The sequence below is a fragment of the Sceloporus occidentalis genome, unplaced genomic scaffold (genome assembly GCF_023333645.1).
Source record: "Sceloporus occidentalis isolate IW3139 unplaced genomic scaffold, rSceOcc1.0.p SCAF_6, whole genome shotgun sequence".
NCBI lineage: Eukaryota > Metazoa > Chordata > Lepidosauria > Squamata > Phrynosomatidae > Sceloporus > Sceloporus occidentalis.
Genome location: NW_028316986.1, coordinates 37,047,038 through 37,065,717, shown reverse-complemented (window position 1 = coordinate 37,065,717; position 18,680 = coordinate 37,047,038). Strand labels below are relative to the sequence as shown.

The window sequence follows — 18,680 nt, the reverse complement described above, 5'->3', positions numbered from 1 at the left end:
AATTGGCTTCCCCCTGCAATTCTGCCAGTAGGATTCCTCTGTTGGAACAAAAATCTTCCAAGGTGGAGGAAGAAGCCTTCTTCCCAACAGAGACAAATTTCAGATCCATCCATGGGCATTGTGCATATGTTAGGTTTTCTAACAGCAGTATGAATCTTTGGGGTGGCCTGCACTCACCACTTTCTCCGACAGATCGGGGCCTGAGCAGCCACAGCGGCAGCCCCGGAGGCCCCGATCCGCCGCGTCTGCAGGCCTCGGGGAAGTGGCAAAACGCTGCTTCCCTGCGGCCTGGAAAGGGATGTCCTTGGGGCTTCATGCCCCAAGGACACCCCAACAGCAGCGGGGAAAGAGAGAAAGGGGCCTGGCCCTTTTCTTCTGTATCGCTGGTGCAGCCGTGTAAAGGCTGCGCCAGCGATACCCACAGTGAAAGGGAGTTCTGTTTCAGAGCTCCTTCCAGCACCGCTCAAAGGGCGCCAAAATCTGAAAGGGTGCCACTCACATGCTGTGCTGTTTGGCTGTGGCGCGGCTGTGACATCGTAATGGTGACGCCCATGTAGACAGGGCGCTGCCATTTTGACGCCGTGGTTACGTGCTAGGGTTGCGGGGCGTCTGTAAAGGATGCTCCGTGGCAACCCTAGCACGTATCCAGGCTAGCGCAACGTGCCGGTCTGGATACCGCCTTAGTTTGCTTTTTACTAGTCATTGGGACTACTTGTAAGTCATCTTGACTTGTTTCATTACTAGTAAAGAAATCTAATAACATTGCCACCTTTTCTTATAAATTGCTTAAAACTTTTTCCGTTGAGAGATAGGAAAGCAGAAGTAAATAGTATTTTCCAAAACTCTACTTCTGCATTTTCATAATGATAGAAACATGTATTTTTTTGTGCAAATTACTAGGCATGTGCAGTAAATTAGTTAAGGGCATGAGTAATATTTATATATCCTAGAGCTAAATCTATTGATTGGCATTGAATAATTGAATAAGTCTAACTGACTGATCAATAGAAATGAGCAATAATAGAAGGTCTAGCCACAAAAAAGATCACATTAGGATTATATTGTCTCGTTTAATCATCTTCTAATATGTTAATACTTTAAAAAAGGCATGTTTATTGCATTAGCCACAGATAAGCATAGACATTTTGTAACAATAATGTTTTACATATTATTCTTGCCTAGTGCAAGAGCAAAAAAAAAATCCTGATGAATATTTGATGATATAGGTTGCAAAAATACAAGGAAGTGTATTTTCAAAATATAGCTCTTATTTCTTCTTCTTCTTCTTCTTCTTCTTATTATTATTATTATTTTATTTTCATATATCCCACTTTTCTCCCAATATAGGGATTAAAGGTGGTGAAAGACTCAAGCTCTTACACAAGTTGCCTGAAAAAAATCTTCCACCTGAAATCAGTATTAGCACCAGGCCTCAGCCACCAAAGTTGCCTGGAGTACTTTGCATTGATAATTCAGTCCTAAGTAGGGTGTACCAAAATCCCCAAAGGAAAAAACCTTGGCTTTCAGAAAATTTACTACAATTACATGTTGTATGCAATTCTTAAGCATCACTGAAGCTTTCTTAAAGTGTTCACAGATCAGCCATTTCTTCAATAATGGGAGCGAACACTTTGAGGATGGGAGAGGCAAGGGGATGCTTCAGTGACACTTCAAAAGTGTGACTGGTTATCACACCTTTGCACTTCTGGAGCATTTTACCGGCATTTTAACCATGGTAAACTCAGGTGTGATCATCTCCATACTGTCTGGTCTACAGAGATACATGACTTATGTTCCATTACAATACATAATTCTAACCTGTACAACAACCATATTGATGTGTCACTTCTAATTTCCACTCAAGTTCCTCCCCCTATACAGTATTTGGAGGTAGAAAGATCATGCAGATCAGAAATAAATTACATTTATTTCTGATACATCCATGCTAAATATGTAAATTGGTAAAATTATGCATAAAACTAAGCATATATTGCCTATGTTCACTGCTTCTGCAAAAAATGGTGAACATGTGGACATGCGATTCAGGTACATAAGAAAAATATTAGTGCATAGTGCAGTGGTCAGTACCTAAATCCACCCAACTATGACAATGGGGCATTTATATTCTATATCAGTGGTTCTCAAACAGTGGTGTTGGACCCCTGGGGGTGTTGCAAGAGTTGCTCAAGGAGGTTGCAAGACTTGGATGCCTTGGTTACTTTTCTTCCTCCTCTTTCCAAACTGATTTATGCGTAAAATTTGCACATGCATTGAGTTAAATATTGAATTTACTTAAATAAAACATTTGAATGAAGTTATTTCTATATAAAATGTTAAAATATGAATATACAAAAATGTGCAAATGAAAATATGCATACTAAATAAACAAAATATTTTTATTCATATACTGTGTAATGGGAGAGCATAACGTCAGCATGTAGATGTAAAATGTTTGAGTACCACTGTTCTACATTATATTCATCAACCAAAGTTTTTGCATTAAGACAACAGTTCTAAACACAGATATAGTATTGCCTACTCTTTTATGTATCTGAATGTATCAGTTGCTCAAAAATGAAACTGAACAGAAAATAGAATTAAGATCCTCATATTTAGCATTTAATGCTGGGAAAATGAATATGTATCAATTATACCTCTGCACTATATAGGTGATTTTTCTTTTTGTCAATATTTGTTGCAGCTAAATATCCAAATTTGAATAGCATACCCTCCTTGTCTTTAAAAAGGGCTGTCTCATTAAAGATTTATTTTTGAAGCATACCTGTGATGTTAGACAGTTTACAAAGAATATTGAAGTAAGGTTTTTCCCCTCAGTACATGGATGATCACACTACTAAGTCTGCCCTATTCAGCAATTCAACACATTCTGACATCTTCTTAATCAGGAAACATGAACAGCACAAAGAAGTAAGATGCCACAAAAATCCTATTAGACTTATATTCTACATTGGTAAACAGTAGGGTTAGATGACACAAGGCTTAACATTTGAAACTGGAGGCTGAAGGTGGGTGAAATTTGTTTCAGTATTATCCCACTATGGTTAGGTTACTGGGATATGGGCATGATATGTTTGTATGCAGTTAAAAATCATGTCCCGTAAATCTTTTCAGTTGCCCATTCCCTGGATGTCGCAATAGATTAAGTCACTATGTGATGATATGACACCGCCATCACTCGTCTTGCTGGGATATTGCTAGAGGCAACAACAAACCTGTGTCTTTGGCACATGTGAAAAAATTTAGCACTTCAGGGGTTAAATTGCACAGTCTCCCCTGTGGATCAGCTTATGCTTGGACAGTAATAATAGCAATAACATTAATAATAAAAATGCCCAAGAAAAGTGAATTGAGAGGGAGAGAAAGATGGGCAGTGATATTGAAGGGAAAAGAAAACCTGGCAGGCTACAAATGATGGGTTTTGTATGGCAGGTGTATCAACCAAAAGTCAGATTTCACAGGGCTGCTGAAAATGCACTTACACAAATGCACATTACTATGGCTTTAGAAATGCTTAGTGCCTTTGAGTGTGCTTGGGTGTCTGTGTGCGACTGCTGTCGCTTCAGGCCATGATATCCTAGGGCAGTGTAACAAGCAATTCATGTCAGCTCACAGTAAAGATTATTGGTGTTTTCACTGGGGAAATATTTGCACTCCATCTTCTTTTCTATTTTTAGTGCCCCGAGCTTCCAGTGGGTAGGAAGCTGGGGAGAGAAGGGAGATGAGGAAAAAAGCCATCCGATCTTGTCCCACAGTTGGTGAGAGTTATAGTCCCAATTTCATCTCACAACAGATGATGATGATACAGGCTCTTTAAAAGAAAAATATATTCCTTCATTTCTATAAAATGGAATCACCTCCCTCCCCTCTCCCCAAAATAATAGTTTAGGTCAACAGAAAGAACTGAACAATTGCTTTCATTTTAAACAGATTTCTCTGAATCTCTTTGAGAAGATTGCATCAAGAATTAGGAGAAGAAAAACTGACTAAACAGAATAACGTGGTGATGTTTCAAGAAGAGGCATCATTGACCCAATAAAGAATAGTAATTTGTTGTGAGGGAAAGAAAGCAATGTAAATTTCTGCCCCCTCAGAACTGTTGTTTATCATAATAATCTTTCTAGTGAAAAGTCTAATTTGTGTTTTCTATACGAATATTTTAGGTGTGATTATCATAACATCAGCAACTGAGATTGTCCAAAATGCAATGCTGACCTTGAGTGTACTTTTCCATTTAGCATATGGCAACTTAACATTCAGGAAACAACACACCTTCAACCCACTTATTAATGTATGATCTGAAAAAAATGTTCACTCTTGCGCTGTGATACATGTCATACCGATTCTTGAAATCTTTCACTATGCAATGGAGCAGCATGTGGTATTTTACCAGTGTAAATATGTAGAAGATTTTTTCAAGATTTCTACAGGGAATACTCTATAACTGAAGTGTGCTTTCCCCTTGGCACTCCACTAGTTTACGATTTAATTTTTACTGACATTCCACCAGTCGTATTATTATCTCTGCAAAATGAAAGTGAAATAATCCTGTATTAATTAAACAGAGTGACTGAATTCCCTCAGTCATCTTTGCTTTGGTTTGCTAAGACAGTTACAGCATGTGGCTCTCTGAGGAAACATGTGCTAGCAAAGTATATTTTGGGTTATACATCAGTTTTAGACTCCCGCCCCTGGACAGTGTTTGCAAGAATCTACCCATCCTCTTATAGCAGTGGTGATGGTATAGTATAATATAGGATCGTATATAGGCTGGTCAAGTTTAGCAGTTTCTAAATAAAAATTGAAATAGCAGTGCCTAAAATTGACTGAAGAATTGCTGATGTAAGATACCTGTTGTGGTAGATACCACACTGATAGGTTAAATTATTGGTATGACTTTTTACAGGAAAAAACCCTTTTGCATATACTTATCTATAAATAAGGGAAGATGAAGTGTGTGTGTGTGTGTGTGTGTGTATGGAGTCACACACATGCATATGAACACACATGTATGCTTACTGCAGCTTGTATTTAAAAGCATATTCTAACATTGTGCCTTGTCTAAAATCTAGGAAGGGTGGTCATTATTTCTGCTAAATATAAATGAAAGCAGCAGATGGTTCTAAAGTAGTAATCTACTACCATTTGCTCAAGTGTACATCAGCGTGCAAAGAAATTCAGAGAGTAAGCTTGTCACTTGCTATGCATGTGGGGGGAATTTTATTGTAGCCAGGGATGTGCTGTGCTTTCTGAGAAAAAAAAATAGAGGCGACAAACTGCAAATACACATGAGTCCTAATGGCTTTGCTCGGGATTTCTTTTCAAATAAGAGAGTATGGAATTGTGGCATGAAGAAATCACAGTGCAAAGATATGTCCTCAGAAGTCAACACCGCTCTTCCTGATGAGCATCTTTAAATCAGAGTGCACTCTGACATTTTTCTGTCCAGATATCATGCAGAAAGCTAGACACAATACACAATTTCAGAGAACACTAGACAAAATTTAACAGCATTTAATTCAAACTCAGTTGGAAGGGTGATAGGATTTGTTGACATGAAAGAGAGATTAGAGAAAGACCTTTAAATAACTTGGGGTACAACTGAAGAAGTATCTAGTTACCTCATAGTAGACACAAGTCCCCCTCTGTATGTTGTCTCCAATGGTCTTTTTATGTACTTGGTTCAATTAACTGTACTGATTCTGTAAAGTACCATTAAATCTTTACTTCAGTAGCCTTGAGGTAGCTGTGGCTTAAGAGTCTGTCAACTGGGATGCAATGTCTGTAACACTTAAGTGTGAAGGTGCTTAAAGATATACAATACTTTGCATGAACATAATTATAGAAGGGATGTGAAGATGTAGGTACTGTTCAAGAGTCCTTACTGACTGGTCAAGATACTCAGAACAGCTTCTCTTACCCTTCCATCTGTGCTTCCACCACTCTTGCTTTGTGTGGACTCCATGAGGTGAAAATGTACACAAAAGCATTTGATTAAGTGTCTGTCTGTGTGTATGCGTGTGTGTTAGTGACAGAGAATATTCCTGGTTGTATTTTCAATAATTTGGAGATTGTGGAATAAATGTTAGCCTTCTTTATATTTGCATAAACCTTCTTTTCAAAAAAGGATCTTTAAGGAAACAGGCAGTTTTCAGCTAAAAGAGGATGGTCATAGTACTGTGGTACTTGCCTCATTTATTTTGTCTTTTATTAAAATAACTGCAGTGTAATTCGCATGCCCAAGTTCAAAAAAGGCAGTTGAAATTTCAGGCCCAGGTATACTGGAGGTGACATTTTGAGTCCCAGGGGAGAAGACCAACTGCCTTTCGTGAATGCATAAATTATAATACTATGTCTGTGGTCTTCTAAGCAGCAGCACCATCCGCACAGACAGATGCTTCTAAGGTGTCTGGTAGAAAGATAGCAATAGTTAATTTGCTGTTACGGGGGGAAGCATAAAATGACATGGACAAGAAAAAGGATCACAGAGGCTCAGTGGACCAGCTTAGTAGAGGGGGAAGCAGAGCAGAAGAGGAGACAGTGGCTCAAAGAATATGCACAGCTAACTACAATGATCTTAAGACTATGAGGTATTTCTTTTTTGTTACTTTGTAATAACAGTTTCAGTATTATATATTCTTTGTTTATGAACCTAAGTATCCAGGCCAAAAACTAGGAAATCTAAACAAAAAGTATGCTTTCAGAAAACTTTCAATTTAATGTGACTTAATAGCAGGTGTGTGTGTGTGTGTGTGCGCACGCGCGCGCGCATTCAAAGAATATGCTTTTTAAAAAATTCTATGGGTATAGAAAATTGCAGTAGCATGATTGTAAAGAGCACTTGGATATAGATCACATGTAGGTGATACAGAAATTAAGTACATGTGCTATAAAGAGCTCTTTTTAAATTAAAATATTTGTAAGAAGGTAGGTCAGGCTCTATTGCTGTTAAAAATGCATGTTTTCCCCAGTCTGGCTTGTTCAGTGAATCTGAAGAATGCTTGGGTAGGATGCATGCCAGAGTGCTTTTAATTCACTACTCAGAACTAAAATTTACATCTTAAGAGTCTACACTTACCAATATAGACAGAATAATGCTACTGGTAATTTAAGCTTTTACCACCCGGTTTTCTACAGTGATGAAGAATTAGTTTTGCTATGCGGATTTTTGATCCTGAAGCAAGTGTATATTTTTCTGCCTATATAAGAAGCAGACTTGCAACTGTCCATGGTATTACAAACTAGAAGTTGCTCAGAAAAGCAAAGAAATGCAGACGTGTGAATTGCACTTAAATATATTTGTCTTCTCTTCTGTCATCTTACTTTGGTGAAAGCTGTCAAATAGATTTGGAGACAGCTGTTGTATTCCCATTTGTGAATGGCATTAATGCATTCTGAGGGTGAGCACTGATTTGTTTTGATCTAAAAGATTATGCCATTTGTATCGTGGAGTGCTCCACTCGGGAGGGAATAAAATGGACACGCTGCACACCAGAATTAGTGAAAAGTGTTTTTTGAAATTGAAATAATTACTTCATCGTATATAGCAGGTATTTACTTTCAATAGGAGGGAGAAAGGCTTGCTCTGAAACAGACACTATATATGATACAGTAATGAACACCATGAAAATATGTGAAATTAACATAGAATCCTGTATAGTACAGTTGTGCCGCACTTTGTTTTGCGGTCTCTTTGTGAAATGTTTGGTGTTTGTGTGGAGACTATTTTGTATTAAACGTGCTTATCCGGTGAGGCAGGTTGACAACTTTGGCATGCACAGCTAGTGGAATGAGAGGGTTAAATATTTTATATGCAGAGCTGGAAATCATGCAATAAAGAGATCTTTGAGTGTTTTTATAGATATTTCTCTAGTTAAAGCACATATATAAGACAGCACATTAAAGACCTAAGTGGATCTGGCTCAGTCTGATGTATGTTTATCTGGAAATATATTCACCATCTTCAAATGTGACCTATGTCCAAACTGTTGTGCATAGTGCTGGCACCTTTGGACTGCTGAACAATGCACTTTGCTGGTACATCCCCTAAGCATTACTTTGGCGTACGCTCTCTTGAAATGCACAGAACTTGAATTCAAAAAAGACGGTTAATACTGACAGCAGATTTATTTATTTATTTTGAATCCATAAAGTGTCTCGTTGACTTTTTTGTGGAGAAGCAAATCAAATACGCTGGTCTTCACATGCATCACACTGTTTGCATGCACAAGGGCCCACTCCTGTTTCTGCCTGAAGGCGGTCAAAGTACACAGCCCTTCCTTCCATCCTTCCTTTCCAGGTTTCCTAATCTCACTTTTTCCAAGTGATGCAAACACAAACACTGGGCAGTCTTCACATGTTTACAAAACTCAGGAGTACCAAAGGGGAGCAACAACAACAAAAAAAATACTGTGTTTCTCTTTCAGTGTCTTTTTCTTCTGCTCTCTCTCTCTCCCCAGCTAGAAATGGGGAAACAGAATCTCAGGGAATTTTCATAAGGGGAAACAAAACTTAATAATCTTGTCCTAGCCGTGTTGACTCAGGCCAAAGGTGAGGAGCATTGCAGACCCCATGCAAACTCTTACCAGAAAGTTTAGGCAAGTGAGAGAGGGAGTGGGACCTCTTCCTGACTGCCCATCTCAATGCATGGGAGCTCTTTGTCTTCTAGTCACACTCTCTCAGCCTCAGAGGATGGCAAGGGCAAGTCCCCCTCCCAGAAAACCCCATGATAGGTTTGCCAGAAGTCAGAAAGGACTTGAAGGCACATAAGAACGTCTTCTTTTCCTTCCCTTCTTGGAGAGGGGGCTTTTCCAGGGATGCACTGAGCTGGGACACTGGGGCTGTCACCTTTCAAAGACAAGTGTCAGATCTCCCCAAAGGAGGACCAGGGAGACTCACCTGAAAGATGGGGGAGGACCAGAAGTGCAAAAATCCCAAGACTGGGTGCTGCTGGTGGTGGAAGAAGTCTGCACAGAAAAGGGATCTTGGAGACTCAGGGAAAGAAAGAAGCTGGAGAGCAGGAGCTTTTGTATCGCCCTACTTCCTCAGATGCATGTGAAGCCATGAGTATCATGAAAACACGTGAAGTTAACATGGAATGCTTTATAGTAAAGTTGTGCCATACTTTTTTTTTTTGGCTCTATATGAACTGTTTGGGGTTAGTCTGGAGACTCTTGTATTCAGTGAGGCAGGTGGGCAACTTTGGCATGCCCAGCTGGGGGAATCAGGGGGTTAAATATTTCATGTGCAGAGCTGGAAAGCATGCCAGGAAGAGATGCGGAGCATGCCTCTGGGGAAGCAGGGCTCAAGGCTCCTGCTCCCCAGCTTCTTTTGAGTCACCCAGGTGCCACAAGGTTCCCTTTCCAAGCCCCAAAAGTTGCACCTGAGAACGAAATCGCCTTCTTGTCCAAAAAACCTCCTGCCATTCCATCCTTCCCTGCCCAGACTCTTCTTTGCAAAAGCACCCTTTACATCTTTTCTAACCACAATCAAAGGGGCAAAAAAATCAAAATACAATAGTAATAATAATAATAATAATAATAATAATAATAATAAACTTGGAAAGACCCCACCCCACCCCCTTTCCATCCTTCCTCTCCATAGTATTCCATAGGCTTGGCCTGTCCCTCCTCCTCCTCCTCCTCCTCCTCCTCTCTCTCTACCTGCCCAGCTCTGTTCAATCTCCGCAGCCTCTCTCTCTCTCTTCCTTCCTTCCTTCCTTTCTCTCTCTCTCTCTCTCTCTCTCTCTCTCTCTCGGCGGTGGCTCTGATTGGCCAGCCTGCCACCAATGGGCTGCCTGCCAGGGCCGGGGGGACTGCATAGCTAAAGCCCTACTTCATATTTATAAGCTCCACGCCGGGCTCGGAGTCCTGGCTCAGGCGCTGGGGTCCCAACTGGCGGGGCTGCGCGGGGCTTGGCTGGCAGGCGCAGGGCGAGGGCGAGGGGTCCGGGGAGCCTTCCTTGCTGGCCGGGCTGGAGGGAAGGAAGGAGGCAGGGCTGCTGGGGGCATCTCTTGGAAAGTTTTCTCTTTTCCAGCCGGGGCGCGCCCAGGATGCTGGCGGAGCGCACATGGATCCGGTAGAACTTTGCCTCCCTGAATCTTTTGCCTTGCACTACGAAGGAGAGTAGGTACCTTTCCTTTTGCTTCTCTTGGGTGGGTGGGCAGAAAACCATCCTCCCCATTATCCCCATCCTCCTTATGATCAAGATCATCCCCATCCCTCCAGGGGGAAAGGCTGCAGAGTCTTCTTTTTCTCTTGGCTCTGCATGTCCTCTTAGGAATCACCCCCCGCCCCAAAGGCTGTGCCGGGGAATGCCTTGACTCTCTCTTTGAGCTGCGAGCTTTCAGCCTGAAGTGCGGGGCTGGGGCTCCGAGGCAGCTCCTGCTCCTGCCGCTGCTGCCTTCTCTCGGCTGCCGGGGGACTGGCCTTGGAAACAGCTGGGTTGACTGACAGTCAGGACTTCTGCCGGGGCTAAGAATAGGCACTGGGGGCACCAAGGCACCGGGGGGGGTGTTCCAAGAGAGCTCTCGGGAAGGGAGCCCAGGCCCCTCTTTCCTGCCCCCCCAACCCACACACACACCCTCCCAAAATCACCACCACCACCATCATCCACCCTCCTCTTCCTCTTCCTCCTCCTCCTCTTCCTCATCCCCAACCAGCTTAAAGCAGGAGAGCTACTAACCTCAGATTTGAGATAGCCAGGACCTTGCCCAGCCTGAAGACCTCTTTCCCCTCTGCCTGAGGTTTCTCCTCAGCCACAGTCCAGAGAAGACAAGCAGCCCAACTGCTGTGTGTTGGTCATGCTTTGCAATGGGAAGCCACTTTGGAGTCCCATTTTTTTTTTTTTGGGGGGGGGGAGGAAGCAGGATATAAATAAATAAAATTTATTATTATTATTATTATTTATATCCCACTCCTCTGAACAATCTAAGTGGGATATAAATAGTAATAATGATGATAATAGGATTCCACTTGAAAGTTAGGGTTCTATAATTAAGGTCTACCCTGCCATTTCCTAACAAATTACTAAGTAGCAAGGGAGGTGTGTGCATGGAGCACCTCTTCATCCTCTCTGTGTGTGTGCTTTGAAACTATTTTTTTAAAAAAATGCCTGCCAAATAGAATGCTGTTTTATAGATGGTAAATAAATTAAATGCCAGCACATGCAGCGCATTAATGCCCCTTTCAACGCTGTATGATTTAATGCATCTTCCCTCCGCGCCTAGCAGAAGGCAGGCAGGTGGAAGGTGGGTGGGATGGCAAACCCAGGCTTACCGCTCTCAAAAAACTTGTAAACTTAATTTTGGCCTAAATGACTGCAGACTGTGGAAGTGGGGGACTGACTCAGACCTAGGCAGAATGGGGTGGTTTCGCTGGACCCAGGAGTGACAGTGTATTGTCGGTGGATGCCCACTAGCTGTCTTTAGTGTCTGCCGGTTATATTGGCCATCTTCAATTTAAATCAGAGGACTGTGTTTTAGACAGGTGCCATGGGTGCAGGGAAATGTTTTAGATAAGTGATAAAAGTGCATGCCCACCAGACGCTGATATGGTGGAGGGTGGCAAGAGGCTGGAGTCCCTGTCCACCTGCAAACGAAGGTAAACAAACAGCATTAGCATGCTCTCTCAGGTGCGGTTTCTAGATAAGTACTTGGTTAGCTGATGTACAGCATGCTCCAAAATGTCTTAACCTGTGCCTAAGTGCCGTTGTCACTCTTCCAAGTTGAGACGAGTGGTTTTCTTTGCTGGGGGAGGGGAGAGATTCTAAAGTTAGGAAGATGTTCTTTTTTTAAGGAGCTTTCTTGAATTTACCTTCTTAGAGCTAATTTGAATGATTAGTTTTGATAAGCCTCTTAAAGTAGATGCATTTAAATGAAATCAGGGCACGTGCTTTTTTTTTTTTTTTTACTGTGGCGGAACATTAAAACTATTTCTTTCTCTTCCTTCCCCTGTGCCCCCATTGCCACCCCACCACAATTAGCTTTCTTCCCCCTTGCCCCACTTTACCTCTATTAAAAGTCTTCCGGATGTTAGGCGAGATGGATCTGTGGTTCAGTGGGCAGGCAGAACAATCTCTTGCCCAGCAACACATCTGCCTCTCTGTCTCAATTAATAAACCACAGAGCCTTACTTGCTATTAATATTGTGAGTAATTGTGTTTCTGCTTTGTGGCATCTGATGCACACAGAACTATAAAGGTAGCTACAGGGATAAAATAAAAGTAGTGGATTGATGACAGACTATGCACTTGTAATGGGGGAGGCAGGTTAAAAACTGATGGAATATTTTGGGAGTACAGACATCTTCCTTACTGTCATTTGGTATGCTTTGATGCTGGCTAGCTCACGTTAAAGAATGCAAAAACTTAAAACTATCTGGAATCCTTGCTTTTTTTTTCCTTTCAGGAAAAAAAAGTAATGCTAATAATTTCAAGCAGTTAATGATAGAACAGTTGCAGTAAATATATTGGCTGATTTGCACATGTATGTGTGTGACTTTAATTGTTCTAAATGAAACGGTGTGCTTATAATGCAAAATCTCCTCCAACCTCTGATTAAAATGTAACATTGACTAAAGGATTATAGTGCGGACTTAATTTTACTGACTGTTTTAACAGTTGTCACAGCTGTTGGAAGAAGGAAAGGCAATTGAAACACTCCAAAAAGGGGGAGGGGGAGGAACTCGCTTAGTAAATTTAAACATGATCTCTGGATGCCAGGCATAGAAAAGCAAATAGATTTGTGACTCTAGATATCTTCTTTGTGCTGTGTACATTTCCCTTTGTAGTCCTGTTCGTTTCATGAATTTGAACCCTCGACCTCTTCCACACTCCTCCATTAAAAGGGAACAGTATTGAAATGAGAGGCAAAGCTAATGTGCTACCGTACACTTGGGTGTAAACACACACTCACACACATGTTTTGTAGTATATGAGATAAAATGTACAGATGCTATAGAGCTGAAAGTTGTTGGGGGTTGGCTAAAATTTGAATCTCAGACCTTGATGTCAAAACCTGGAAGACAAAAGAGGCTTGAGTGCTCTGAAAGATTGTACAGTCAACATCTACTTTCAAGAACATTTCTGTGCAATGAGCAGTTATTCCCTCTTTATTAAAGTCATTCATTAAATGGTCAGAATTCATAATTGATTTTTTTTACTACTTCCTTTATTGTATACTTATTTCCAGTAAAATTTCACTGGGAAATAGGTACAGTATTTGTCATAGAGAAAGGATAGCTAAATTAAGTGGGCAAGTCTCCTTAGGATGAGGGTTTCCTATGCATTAGAAGTCATAGTTGCCCCATAGATATCTGTGGGTAAGTGTATATTTCTGTGTGGTGTGTCCATGGATATTAATGTGATATGTATGGGGGGGAGGATTAACACTGGCTCACAAATCCAAACACAGAAAGGTGAACACATACTTTCTGTCTAAATTAAAATTAATGGATTGCTTTTCATAATCAGTCCTTACATATTCACCGCCAGCAGGCCTTTTTATGCACACTCCTCCCCTACACCCTGCCATTACTAAATTTTCCAACTTTGAATTTATGTTGTATGTCTGCCTTTTATGCAAGTTTTACACCTGACAAAGAATGGAAAGAAATGGTGCTGAAATGGCTGTCTGACAGCTTTTTATTTGCTGGGGTTTCCCCCCTCCCTTTAGTGATGGTTGCTCATTTTAATGTGTTTATGGTTCTATTCTTTTATTTACTGAGCCTGGCGTGTTGCAGCAGTAATTAACCTGTGTTATTAGCAAAGCCCTTGTGAATAGCCATTAATTCTTTTGAATGGATGATCATTTTCCTGCATCTATTTTCTCCTTCTCTCCCCCCCCCCGACTTGCTGTCCCATTTTTAACCTCTCCATATATATATATATATATACATATATACTCTTTCATTAAAAAAGACATATAAACCAATGTGGGGAAGATGAATTCCAATCACATAAATATATACCATACTTGTTTTAAAAGAAACTGATATGTCTGAAGGTAGAGAGATCACAGCAAATTTTATCTTTGTGGGGAGGGGGAGTCCAAAAATAATAGTAGAGCGATTATTCTCTTTTGGAGCAGATGATTTTGGAAGACAGTAGTGATTCCAGAGATGAACTCCATTGTCTTCATCTGATTTGAAGTTACTTTGGGTGTCGCCATAGGAATTTAAAGAAAGGAAAAATACATTAAGCCACCGGGGGGGGGGGGGGTACTTCCACTTGGACTGCTGAGAAAAGATAAGGACCACTTCATTAGCCAAGCCCCACTTTTGCAATTAATTTCAAAACGCATGGCACTATGCATCAGATCCAGTATGTCACTTGTCTGTGATAATTTTGTAACAATTCTTGTTACAAAAGAGTCCCTTTCTCTTCAAAGCAGAACTTAATATTGTGTGTTTGTGTGTGTGTGTGTTAGTCAAATGCTACTGGCAGACTTTCTAGCATTGAAAATCTCTCATGGACAGTGGCTTTTGGCTTTTGTCTAGTTGTAAAGAACAATACCAATATTATTTATTGACATGCTTCAAAGCCTTGCCCCTTTATGAATATTCTTGTTAGGCTTTTATAAGTCAGTAAGGATGCCGGGTATAAGAAATTTGGGATACATCAGATCCTTCTGAAAGTTTAACGTAATCAAATTTATTATAGATTGTTTGTATTCTGCTTTGTAGCACATTCATTGGGGGACAGGAACAATAAAATGTTGATCTGTACCTAGTGTCTCTCTAGCTCAAGAACGCTCTCAGGAGGAAATCTTTGATTATGCTGGGCTGAAATTTTTATCTTTTTTTTACATCCACTGGCCTTGTATTAAATTGTCATTGTTCTAAAACACATGAGAGAGAAATGAATTGCACTTCTCAACATACTCTGACAGTGAAATATTTCGCTTCTCTGTCTCCAATCATACACTTATGTATATGTTTGATAGAGCTGGAGTGACAACCAGCAGTCTCCCGTAGACTAGACTACCCCTTTCATGTGTTCATGCTTTGGGGAAAATTTGTCCCCTTTCTCTCTCTCTCTTTCCCTCTTAATATCCCTTTCCCTCTGCTGAGAAAAATCACCTTTTATTTGCATCAGTATAGATAGAAAAAGTATATACTTTTTGTTCAGAGCCAACAATTGTTCTATATGCACATGGGTTCATATTTTACATGTGCACCTGATATATATATATATTGCAATTATATTTGTATGCTTTATACAGTATAACTGTGCAAACATTCCTAAAACTTTTTTTTGTTGGAATATGAACAAAAACTTATTAAATAATAATATAGATAGCACACTGCCTTGATCTCTACCCCCCCCCCCCCCGTGCCTTATTCCCCCACCTTTAAAAAAATACCTGGTATATTCCTTTGGATGGATAATCCATCTGACATAATTTCCACACTCATGTTTTTGTGTAATGGAAGATACCACAATACAATGTTTGAACCGATACCTTCATAATTTATAACAGCTAAAATGTTTATGCTTTGACTTCTGGAGACATAATGGGAGGCATAAGTCTTATGGAGTATGCTCAGTTTCATATGAAAAAAAGCAGTGTCTCAAGTGAAAAAGTAAAATATTTAAAGTAAAGGTATGCTTTTTAATATACAGGATACTTTTTTCTTTGGTACCAGTTTAAAAGTGTTGTACTGGCCATAGATATGCTGAGTATGATAAACAATATTCTACACAGGATTTTGCTCTGATTTGTAATGTTCTAATATAACTCAGATTATTGTTATTATATAATCAATATGTAATTGTTTTGCTCTCCAAAGTAACATGTGTCATTCTTGCATAATGATGCATGGCTGATATCTAAATCCTCACGAATGTCTGTAATCCCCATCCTACCTAAAAATGTATATAATTAAGCTTCATCGGTGGGACATCCCAGTGAATAAAAGAGCTTAAGAAAGCTCCAGAGCCTTATTCTTTCATTGCATATTGCTTGCTTTCCATTTGAGAAATACAGGCAGAACAGGTGGGTGCTAGAAATAGTCTCATGTCGATACAGTATTTTTTTTTAAAAAAAATACTTTCATGAAACAAAGATTTCACTTGAAATTTGTTTTTTCTCTTTTCACAAGAATTGTTATTAATTATTAGTCCCATAACCAATTATTAGTTCAAACAAACTAGCATATATACAATAAAAGCAGGGGTGTATGTGCTTGTTTCGAGTTTTCTCCCTAATTTTCATATCTGGTCATAAGATCGCATTATTACCCTTTCCCCCCTTTTTCTTTTTTACATCAAAACCTAACAAACACAATGTTTTGAAAAGGGGAAAGTGATAGTTTTGCAAAATATGTGTAAATATGTACACTTACTGTCTTTATGTAATCTCGAACCAAAACAATGCATATGCATGCAGTAAGAGAAAGGCCCTTCATTGTTCTCCGGTCACTTAGAATGCCAGGTGATGTTTTTTGGGAAACATTGCCCAAAATATTGCCCCTGTAAAACCTGATCAATACCTATTATTTTGCAAAATTATGTACATTCATGAAGGCATATTAAAATGCAAGAGCGTTGAGTTTGCATCTCAGCATGGTCTTCCCTCTCTTTTATAAATGACAAAAATATGTTTTACTGAGTATGTGTAAAGTTGAAGTTTGTTTTTTAGAAACAGAAATGGAATATATATACTACTGGACATAAAAATAACACTTCACTATGTCAGAAACAAGCTTAATGGGGCATAATTTTATAAATGTGGAATCAGATATGATGGCACATGGAGAGAAGGCGCTGAGTTGTAGAGGGGAAGTAGTCCGATTTGCTAATTTGTTGTCTCACCTGCAATCTTTTGCCCTCCAAAAGCTGCTCAGGTGAGTCCATGGACCCTTTGAAGCTGCTTTTTGGAGATCAAGGGGGGCACAAGTAGGGTGGGGCAATCGGCAACATTCCTCACTAGTAGAATTGCCTTCCATATATGTAGTGGAATCTTTGGATACAAGCTGTGAAAGAAATGAAAGTGTCCTTCTGAATCACAATGGAAGAAAAGGGTAAAATAAAATCTATGTAGACCTTTCTCAGCATTATCTGTTTTCAAGCCGCTATCTCACTTATTCTTCTGTCTTTTCATGTTGTCTTGAGTGAGACAAAAGTGCACATCTCCTTTTCATCAGTTTGATTGGAACTACGTACCATACGTAATGTGTTTTGGCAGCACTTACCTAGCCAAAGAAAACAAATTAATATTAGCCATGCTGAGGGGCATCAGAAGTATCACAGATGTGTCGATTTAGCTTTGCTCCATCACACGCCCTTTCCTTCAACAACTGGCCAAGCTGTCGCAAGATGTTGCATGGGCTACAAAGAGATTTTAATAGGTGTGATCAGAGATTGATGGCTGTGGCTAGTTAGAATGAAAACATGTTGCCAATTTGTGAATGCTTCTTTTCAGCCTCCAAAACACACACACACACACACACCCCTAGAGAGCCAGCCAGAAACAAGACAACCTAAATTAAAACTTTATCTCCTTAAAAGCATACAGATATACAGTCAGTATAATGGCAAAAAGCCACATTAAATGGCTGGCCCTTCAGCAATAGTTAAATTCCTTCCCATATAAAGATGCAACTAGATGAGGACATAGTGTGAGGAAGAGGACAAGGTGGCTTGCTTTTTGCTTTTTGTTCCTTTCCCCTGGATTTCTGTACCTTCCTTTCCTCATAGTTTGTTGATACAAATAATATTGGACAGAACAACTACTCTCACCAAAGAGCTGCAGTATTGTAGATTTTTTCCCTAAGCATTTTTGCTTATACACACAATAGTAAGAAAGATATTAATATCCTGTGTAATGCAAACTTGGTTATTCAGTACATTCATACTAACGATCCTTATGTGGATAATGCATAAAAAACCAAGGACTGGCCTTTATATCTGTGTATACAATTGCTTTTAATTTTTGTTGTTGTTGTTCATTTCCAGGAGATTTTCATGTTTTGTAAATTCTCGGGATATGCAGTAGGTTTTAGTTTGATTCTTAAGTTAAAGGTTCTTTTTTTGTCTTAAATATTCCCCAGGTGATGTCAGATGAAAAGGGTATTATGGCTGAAATATACACCAGAGGAATTCATTTTGGCAAGCCTGGTCCATGTAGGTTAGTGAACTAACAAATAAATAATTTACTTTGTTTATATCAATTTGAGAAAAGAGGAAAAAAGGAAAAAAAGATACTATATATATTAGCAAACCTGAATATGAAGTTAAATGTAATGACTAATCACAAATTCAATGTTACATTCACAGCAAAAGGATTTTGTTTAGCTTAACAAGTTAAATGAGCTCTTTTTTCTATTTAAATATTATGTATTTCTTCCATTTAATTGCTGCATTAGTAAGTACTCTCATATCAGTCGTCTACATAGGAGGGATGATCATACATTCAAAACACAATTTAAAAAATTGTTTCAAGCTATTTTTCTCCAGAATGAGTAGATACGGAAGACAGGCTTCCGATAATTCTAGTATCTGAAGGAAGTCCTGTCTGAAGGTAGTGGATTATCATGTTAGACAATGCTATTCGTAACACCAGTAGGGTCATATTAGCAAGTGCTGAACAGCCCCTGCCACCAGTGTGCATTAGCATGAGTGACACCTGTCCCATTAATCAGGGGGACTCTAGTTTTACAGAT

At 39.7% G+C, this 18,680-nt stretch overlaps 1 protein-coding gene across 8 annotated transcripts in view; it reads left to right on the top strand.

Annotated features, from left to right (window-relative positions):
* Positions 1-18,680, top strand: part of LOC149310619 (estrogen-related receptor gamma) — a 575,297-nt gene that overhangs the window by 330,531 nt on the left and 226,086 nt on the right. For 2 of the 8 annotated variants that reach the window (XM_089529314.1, XM_089529312.1), the window contains one exon: positions 18,069-18,145. The exons of 1 other annotated variant lie outside the window; for it this stretch is intronic. In XM_089529314.1, coding sequence (XP_089385440.1) covers positions 18,072-18,145 — 74 coding nt within the window. In that variant the 5' untranslated portion in view covers positions 18,069-18,071. Of the gene's footprint in view, positions 1-6,570; positions 6,609-9,996; positions 10,147-18,068; positions 18,146-18,680 lie in introns of those variants that run through there. 5 more of the 8 variants (XM_089529310.1, XM_089529313.1, XM_089529315.1 and 2 more) reach the window with 5 other exon arrangements.